This window comes from Arachis ipaensis, chromosome B1 (genome assembly GCF_059453495.1).
Source record: "Arachis ipaensis isolate K30076 ecotype BB chromosome B1, ASM5945349v1, whole genome shotgun sequence".
Lineage (NCBI taxonomy): Eukaryota > Viridiplantae > Streptophyta > Magnoliopsida > Fabales > Fabaceae > Arachis > Arachis ipaensis.
The window spans coordinates 20,596,105-20,605,687 of NC_142436.1; the positions used below are offsets into that span (position 1 = coordinate 20,596,105).

The 9,583-nt window shown below is 37.6% G+C and overlaps 1 protein-coding gene across 1 annotated transcript; it reads left to right on the forward strand.

The window, feature by feature from the left end:
* Positions 1–8,045: 8,045 nt before the first annotated feature.
* Positions 8,046–9,201, forward strand: LOC148575905 (uncharacterized). The gene is made up of 3 exons (XM_088502614.1): positions 8,046–8,507; positions 8,649–8,720; positions 8,812–9,201. Exons 1-3 carry the CDS (start codon positions 8,046–8,048, stop codon positions 9,199–9,201), a joined length of 924 nt encoding a protein of 307 aa, XP_088358740.1.
* The last annotated feature ends 382 nt before the right edge of the window (positions 9,202–9,583 follow it).

Consider the following 9,583-nt stretch of genomic DNA (forward strand, 5'->3'; position numbering starts at 1 on the left):
CCGTGAGCCGAAGGGCTGTAATTGTTAATAAATTGGCTGGTTATGGATTGTATTATGAGCCGAATGGCTGAGTTATTGCTAAATTATGGCTGAGCTATTATTGAATTATGGCTGAGTATGATTGCATATATACTTATTGAATGAAATGTGAATGTTGCACTTCCACTATCTGAGATATGAGTTTTCCTGGGTGAAAACAGTGGCTAGCCACCACGTGCTCCAGGTGGAGACTCGATACTCTATTGACCCTATGTCGTAAGTGTGGCCGGACACTGTGAAAGTTCCGGATGAGCTCGCACCCGTGGATAAACACCAGTGTGGGTGTTGTGTATATGTATTGATGACTATGATTGAGAATAACTCGAGTTGGAAATGCACGACAGAGGGACAGTCCAATGGTTAGCTACCAGGACTTGTCGGGTTGGCTTTATAACCGACAGATGAGACTCATCAGCCACTAGGACAGGCATACATTATATGCATTATATGTGAATTGTTTGGAATGCCTAATTGACCGTATAATACTTGCTAATTGTCTAATTGCCGTATCTGCTTCCTATTTGTGCATTTCCTTGTTGATATAATTGTGTTTGTGATATCAAATTACTGATGGCGGTTGGGAGGTTCGAAGGATTTGGAAATGGGAGTGTTAGTTAGACTGAAGATCTATATTTAGTTGCCTGTTTCATTTATGGTTTAGTTTGTTTATAAGATTTGATTATCTGTTGGAAGTTCTAGGATTGCCTTCGGCGTTCCCAGGATATTACATATTAGATATGTGGGCACTGTTACCATACTGAGAACCTCCGGTTCTCACCCATGAGGATTTTATGGTTTTCAGATGCAGGTCGTGAGGCTCCTCGTTGAGGCATGCTGGAGACTTCTGGATTAGCGAAGATCCTTAGTTCTTGGGACTTTATTTTAGTTTTATGTACTTACTTAGATACTTATTATCTCCACTATATACATATATACTATTTTGACTCCTCTTAGAGATTGTTTTGGAGAACAGGTTCTGTAACTTATCTTTTGGGTTTCTTTTGGGTTCCTTATATATATATATATATATATATATATATATATATATACTTCTATGCTCAGACCGGTTATCTTTGCAAACCGGGTCTTAAGTTTTGATATTCGTATCTTTGGCATTCTCTTGTTTATATATTTGTGTTAGTTTATCCTTTATCTATTTCGTTATGTTATCGATCGGAGTATTGTGCTTTTCAATTTAACGATTTTGTTTTACCCCTTTTTCTGCAAAGGCTCCTAGTTATAACCATTTTTCACACTACTATATATACTAAATTTTATTTTTAGAGGTCGTAATACCTCGCCACCTCTGTCTTATGACTTAAGCATAAGGCTCTGTATGGTAGGGTGTTGCATTGGGGACATGCAATTTTACATGTTGTAGCACTTATTCATTTGAGATCAACAAGTTACCGTCATTTCTCTCCTCTGCAATTAGTTTTTGGCTAGCAGTCAAATATTTTTCACTTGAGAATATTTGGGTGTGCGATATATGTTTCAATTGCCCCACCTTCTTGCACTAAAATGGGACCCAAATAAAATTAGAAATTTATGCGAGGTATGATTCTTCCTCTATAGTGAGATATCTTGAGATACAAACAGGAGATGTGTTTAAAGCTCGATTTGCAGATTGTCATTTTGATGAATAAAAATTTTTAACATTAGGAGGAGAAAATAAGCCTCTTGAAAAGGAACTTAATTGGAATGCATCATCCTCAATGTATTTAGATCCTCGATCAGGATAATGTGAACTAGAAGTTCAAAAGATTATACATGTTCAAAGAATAGCAAATGAATTACCTGATGTATTTTTTGATATGAAAATGATTACTAAATTCTATATACCAGTTGAAAATACTCCAATCTGAATTGATGTCACAGTTGGACAAATGGCCACCGAAACAAATTTACGTCAGAAGTGGGGTAGACCTGTCGGTTCCAAAGAGAAAAATCCTCGAAAAAAAGAGGTAAATACTATTCTTGTTGAAAAAGATAAAGACATAGAAAATACACCTATAGTTGTCCAAAACTCTGATATAGTTTTGACGCCAGAAGACGTTCAGGTACCTGAAAATACTGAAATATTATGAAAATGATGAGATCTCGATAAATTATGTCTTTATAGGAAAAAATAGAATCAAAATAAAACAATTATCAATGAAATAATTGCATATAATGTGACATTACACATCATGCATGAAAGTAAGGATCTTGAGCCAAGAACAATCAAAGAATATTGACAAAGGAATGATTAGCCAAAATGGAAAGAAGCTATGAAGGCTAAGTTAGACTCACTTGCAAAAACGTGAAGTCTTTAGACCTGTAGCCCGTACACCAGAAGAGGTAAAACCTGTTAGATACAGATGGGTATTTGTGAGAAAATGAAATGAGAAAAATGAAGTTGTACACTACAAAGCTCAACTTGTGGCGCAAGATTTTTCACAAAGGCCTAGTATAAATTATGAAGAAACATATTTTTCTGTAGTAGATGCAATAACATTGCGTTATTTGGTCAGTTTATCCGCATACCATAAACTACATATGCATCTAATGGATGTGGTAACAGCTTATTTATACAGATCATTAGATCGTGATATCTATATAAAAGTTCCTAAAACACTAAAGATATATAAACCTTCCAATGAATATTCGCAGGGGTTATACTCAATCAAATTGCAAAAATCTTTATGTGGTCTAAAGCAATCTGGACGAATGTGGTACAGTTGTCTTATTGAGTATCTGACCAAAAACGGATTTAAGAATGATGATATCTGCTCATATATTTTCATAAAGAAATCTGTATTTGAATTTATTATAATTGTTGTATACGTTGATAATTTAAGTATCATTGGAACCCCTGAAGAGATTTCAACAATTATAAAAGCTCTAAAAGAAGAGTTTGGAATGAAAGATCTTGGAAAAACTAAATTTTGTCTCGACCTGCAGATCCAACATACAAAAAATAGAATCTTTATTCATCAAACAACAAACACAGAAAAGATCTTGAAGAGATTTTATATGAATAAGTCACATTCATTAAGTACCCCAATGATCATAAGATCTTTGTATGTGGAAAATGATCAATTCTGTTCTAAAAAAGAAAATGAAGATATCATTGGTCCTGAAGAATCATATTTCAGTGCCATTGGGGCACTAATGTATCTTGCTAATAATACACGATCCGATATATCATTTATTGTGAATTTACTAGCAAGATATAATTCTTCTCCAACCAGAAGACATTGGAATGGAATTAAACAAATCTTTCGATATCTTCATGTAGCGGTTGATATGGGATTGTTTTATCCATATGGATCCAAGTCACAACTAGTAGACGACTATGCAGATATAGGATACTTGTCTGATCCATACAAATGGAGATCTCAAACAGGATACCTGTTCACATGTGGTGGTACAGCTATATCATGGAGGTCCACAAAACAGACGATTGCAGCAACGTCCTCTAATCATGCTGAAATACTAGCGATACATGAAACTAGTCGCAAGTGTTTTTGGCTCAGGAGTTTGATCAAATATATTCTGTCATCATGATTGATCATAAAATAGCTCAAACTATTTTTTTTAAGATAATACAGCATTCATTGCTCAATTTAAGGGTGGATACATCAAATGTGATAGAACAAAGTATATTTCTCCTAAATTTTTTTTTTCACTAATGACCTTCAAAATCAAAGAACAATTGATGTCCAACAGATCCGCTCAAGCGATAATCTGGCAGATTTATTTATATGTCACTTCTAAAATCCTCCTTTGAAAGATTGGTACATTAGATTGGGAGGCGCCGATTCCGAGATATTAAATAATGCCGACAAGAGGGGGGTTGTACTCTTTTTTCTTTAGTCAGTGTTTTGTCCCTAATAGATTTTTCTTGGCAAGATTTTTAATGAGGCAGTATTTATCACAAATAATATTATACTCTTTTTTTTTCACTAAAGACTTTTTTCTATTGAATTTTTCTTTAGTAAGGTTTTAACGAGACATAATCTTAAATGTACATCAAAGGAGGAGTGTTGTAATAAGAATGATAGATGCCCATTTAATATGGACGGTTCATATTTTACAATGTTCAAGACTAAAATTATTAAGAGAGAATACATTTAATAGTGGTTGAAAAGAATGACTTTTTATGTGTATAAATAGAAGAAGAAAAAGTCTGAAACAACACATAGTAATAACAATAAAAAAATTCCTTTCTCTTTCTCTTTATTACAATATTTTTATCTTTTTTTATACATTGCTAATATTTCTTTTTTTCTTTATGTTACTATATATATTAAATAAATATATAAATCATTTATATTATATTAAAATCATTATATTAATAAATATTAATACTAAAATCTTCTATTTATACTTCTTTATTTTATATTTATTTCCTCTTTCTTACTTATTTATTTTAGAGAAAGGACAAATTAGTCCCTGACCTTTTAACCCGAGGACATTTTCGTCCCTAAGCATTGGAAAATACATTTAAATCCCTGACGTTCCTAAAAACCAGACCGATCAGTCCTTTCGTTCGTGAGCCACCGTCAGACCGGACGGAAAATGCTGACTTGGCTCCCCCTATGCTTACCTGGCTCAACGGCGTTCCAGCGTGGCACGTTAGTGGGTTGGAGGATTTGAAAACAGGACACATAAGTCCCTGTAACTCAAAACGACGTCGTTTTGAGTGCTGCCCCTTATATACAGTCTCGTCCCTTTCCTTGTGTACAATCTCTATTACACCCACAACCCTTTGACAGAATTACATAAAACCCTAAAGAAGACCAAAGATCAAAGACAGGAATTGCTCTGTTTCTCCCTCCAAAAAAAATCACCATCCAGACTGAGAAGGTTCCGACGTGCATTAGGTGTGAATCCAGTCTGATTTGCCGTCTTCGTCACTGAAGGTAAGAATCAATTCCATTGCTTATTGAGTCGATTGTGTAGTTCAATAGTAATGAAAGAATGAACTGTTGTACGTGCATGGTGATATCAATGGTAAAAACTGTATGTGCGTTGTAACAGTGAATTTGATTCAATGTTAGGGCAAAGGAAAGTTCTTGGTTGTTTTCTGTTCCTTAACTTTTTGTACGAGATTGATGTATGAGTGTAGAGGTAGTTGATCGTTGATTTCTGTTCTTATTTTTTTCTCCAGATGGTAGATGTGTTTGTGGTGCCAGTTTTCCACCATGGAGGTAGTTTTGTTAGAAACAGTAATGGTTCCCTTGTTTATCAGAATGGAAAGGTAGAGAAATTCCCCGAAATGGACCTGGATTTTGTGAATTTTGGGGATTTGATCACACTTTTTAAAGGCTTGGGGTACCAGTCGTACAGGGCAGTTTATTGGTATGATCCATTGAGTGAAGATGTTGAGTCGGGGCTGCACAGTTTGACAGGGGATGCAGGGATCAATGCCATGCGAGAGAACAAAATGAAGAATACAAAGACGAATGAGTTTTACCTGTACTTTGACCACCCAGTTGATGAGCCTGAGATTGTGGAGGATGGTGGAAACAAAGGCAAGAGTCCTGTGTTAGAAGAGATTCAGAGTTCATCTTCAGATGATGGATATGAGAGCACGGAGGATGAGCCATATAAACCGCCACCACCCGGATATGAAAGTGACAGTGATGATGGTGATAATAGTGCTGAGGACAGAGCACGCAAGAGGAAGAGAGTAAGTAAGGGAAAGGAAAAAATTGTGTCCCCAAGAAAGCCATCTGCAAAGAAGTCATGTGCCAAGAAGCCAGCTGCAAAGAAGACAGGTGTGAATAGGAATAGGAAAAGTTGGTTAAAGAAGGGACAAAGCAGTGGAATGGGGACATCTGAGGTGAATAGAAGGCAGCAGGCCAGTAGTGAGCCCAATAGGCAGGAGCAGGCCAATTCTGGGCCCAATGATCAACAGCCCAACAGAGGTCCAACTGTAAGGTTCTATGTCAGTGCAGTCCCAGAGGATGATGATGATGACCCCATATATGATTACTATTCTGAGGATTTACACACTCCTAACTCCACTGATGATGAGTCCAGCAAGCACACATTTCCTGAATTTGATGATCATTATGCTTTTGGAGAGGGCAGATTTGAGTTAGGGACAAGGTTTGCAACCATAGAGAGATTTAAAGAAGTTGTGAAAGACTCTTTCATTTCTGAGGGTAGAGAGCTTAGGTGGATTAAAAATGATAGGGAGAGAGTTAGGGTGGGATGCATGGATGATGACTGCCCGTGGTTAGTTCATTTATCATACAATAAATCACTGCAATGCTACCAGGTGAAGACTTACAAAAACGATCACACTTGTGCAAGGGACCTAGGAAGTAACGCTGTTGATCAACATTGGATTAGTAAGAAGGTGGAGAAGAGAATGAGTTCACAGCCTCACATGAGAACAAATGAAGCAATTGACTTTGTGAGAGAGGAGTTCTCACTCACTGCACATCCCAAAATGGTCTATAGAGCAGTTAAGGAAGCAAGGGAGAAGATAACGGGCAATGAGAGGGAGCAGTACAATAATGTGAGGGATTACTTGTTTGAAATTCTAAGAAGCAACCCTGGCTCCAGGGCAGAGGTGTGTGTAACTCCAATTCCTCAAGCCCCTCCACTGTTTGATAAGCTGTATATAGGGTTAGAGGCATGCAAGCAGGGGTTCAAGAGTGGATGTAGGCCTCTAATCCACCTTGATGGTTGCTTCCTGAAAACATACTATGGTGGACAACTCCTAACTGCAGTGGCACAGGATGCGAATAATCAATTTTATGTTGTTGCTTACGGAGTTGCAAGGTCTAAAACCAAAGAGTCTTGGAAATGGTTTCTTACCCTACTTCAGGAAGAGCTGGGGGATGTGCAGACTCATGGTTGGAATTTCATGTCCGACCAACAGAAGGTAACACTAACAACTATTTATAACAATTATTTCAATATGAATTCTATTGCAGTTAGACATTTATTCACTGAGGTGCCTAGTTTAATAATGCAGTTGTTCAGAATTTGTTCAATTATGTTTAATTGTGAAAACCTTTGTGTACTGTGTTAGGGATTACTGCCTGCTTTGAAGGAAGTGATGCCAAATGCACATCACCGAAACTGTGTGATGCACATTTGGAAAAACTTCATAAACCGATTTAAGGATTTGTACATTCGGGAGGTGGTTTGGGATTGTGCTAGGTGCACCACCATACCCGAGTTCAAAGAACAAATGGAGAAGCTCAAAGGTATTAATCAGGGGGCATGGGAATATCTTTCCAAGTTTGAGCCAGCAACTTGGGTGAAGGCGTATTTTTCCCACGGGCCAAAAGTGGACAACCTCACAAATAACATGTGTGAGGTGTTCAACTCGAAGATAGTCAACTACAGAAGCAAGCCTATCCTCACAATGTGTGAGGAAATTAGGTGCTATCTAATGCGGAGAATGGTTAAGCATAAAGAGCTACTTAGTGATTATACAGGAAAGCTTGCACCAGTTCAGCAGAAGAGGATGGAGCGTCTAATAAGGCCTAGCAATAAATGGCGTGCCGACTGGACAGGTGATGATGCACGCAAGCGTTTCGAAGTAACTCGTAAAGCTACAAAGGTGGATGTTGATCTCATGAGGTAGACCTGCTCCTGCAACAAATGGCAGCTCACTGGTTAGTTCTAATAAATGGCATTCAATGTTTTAATTTGTTGGCTGAATATGTTAACTTGCTGGCTAAATTTACTTTCATATATGGTTTTCAATATGTTAATTTGTTGGCTGAATATGTTAACTTGATGGCTGAATTTACTTTCATATATGGTTTTCAATATGTTAATTTGTTGGCTGAATATGTTAACTTGCTGGCTGAATTTACTTTCATATAGGGTTTTCAATATGTTAATTTGTTGGCTGAATATGTTAACTTGCTGGCTGAATTTACTTTCATATAGGGTTTTCAATATGTTAAGTTGTTGGCTGAATGATGGAGTTATATATGGTTTTCATGCTGTTAAGTTGTTGGCTGAATGAATGGTTTAGTCAACTCTGGTTCATGCTGTTATCTTCTGTGTTAGGCATGCCATGTATCCATGCCATAGCAGCCATAAGAAAGAGGCATGATCATCCAGAGGATTATGTCCATCCATGGTTATGCATGGAGTCAATACACAAGACATATGCTCATTGTATTCAGCCAGTGCCAAGTGAGGAGTTCTGGACAAGGACTGAATATTCTAGGCCGGATCCTCCTATCATAAAGAGACCAATTGGCAGGCCAAAAGTACATAATAGACAGAAGGATCCAGCTGAGCCAATGATGCAACAGGGAGAGAAGTTGAAGAGGTCATTCAAAGTCACTTGTAGTAAGTGTGGTTCAACGGGACATAACTACAAGACATGCAAGGGCACTCCATCTGATCCCAATTGGAAACCAAAGACAAAGAAGCCCAAAAAAGGTTCCACATCTCAGTCAATGGCAGTCATCCCACTGTCACAATCAGCTCCAAATGATAGTGTAAGTAATTTGCTTTAGGAGTTATATGGTTTGATTTCTTAACTATGATAGGAGTTTATGTGCTTACTTGAATATTTATTTACTAGTTCTGTTTTATATGTTTAGGAGTAATCTACTTGATTTATTGTCTATTTTGGTCAGGATGCTCCACCTAGTCAGGATACTCCATCTGTTCAGGATCATAACATAACTAATCAGCAATCCACACCTGATGTAAGTTACAATCTGTTCAATGTGCATGATTGATTATTGGGTGACAACCTTGTATAATTTGTATAACTAATTACAATGCTTGTCAACCCAGATCTCAACACAGGTTTCAAGTGGTGTCATCCCAGGTCCTTCCAACCCTGTGGCAGCAACACCAGCAGCACCCCAAGTCAGGCCCGCACCAGTGACTAGAAGGACACCGTTTCGGCCTCCACTCCAAGTTCCATCTACAGCGGCCCAAAAAACTCAAGCAGCTCCAGCGAAGATGAGGCCCAAGCAGAAGATATTCAGGCCACCAGCTCCACTATGCCCCACTCCACAACCCCCTCAAAGTCAGCCAAACTCCACTGGCCCACAACCACCTCAAGTCGTACCAGGAACAAGTGCATCAGCTACCCAGGAGACATTAGCGGCAGCAAGCCCGGCCACAACCAGATTGTTCAAATTCATCCCCAATCCACCTACCATTGTACCTAAGAAGTGAAGATCTGTGTAGCTTTTAGTTATGTTGATTTTGCAGCTTGGCTTATGCCTTGTATTTTGTGTTTGAGGCTTACTTTTGACATGTTAAGCTTCATCAAACTATTCAGTTTAGGAGACTTTTTCATTTTGGAAATATTTAGTAAACAGTGGCTATGAAAAACTTGAAATCTTATTTAGCAATATAACATCATCTTTCTAAATTATGTATGCAACTACTGCCTCTAATTCCTCAATGTTTCCAAGTTTATTTAGATATTCAAAATATAAGTTTAACATACTAATATTATAACTAGAGTTCCATTTAGATTACAGGACCCATGACTTGCCAAAATGGCATGTTTCAATACACAACATAAACTACAAAATGCCATTCTCTATCATGA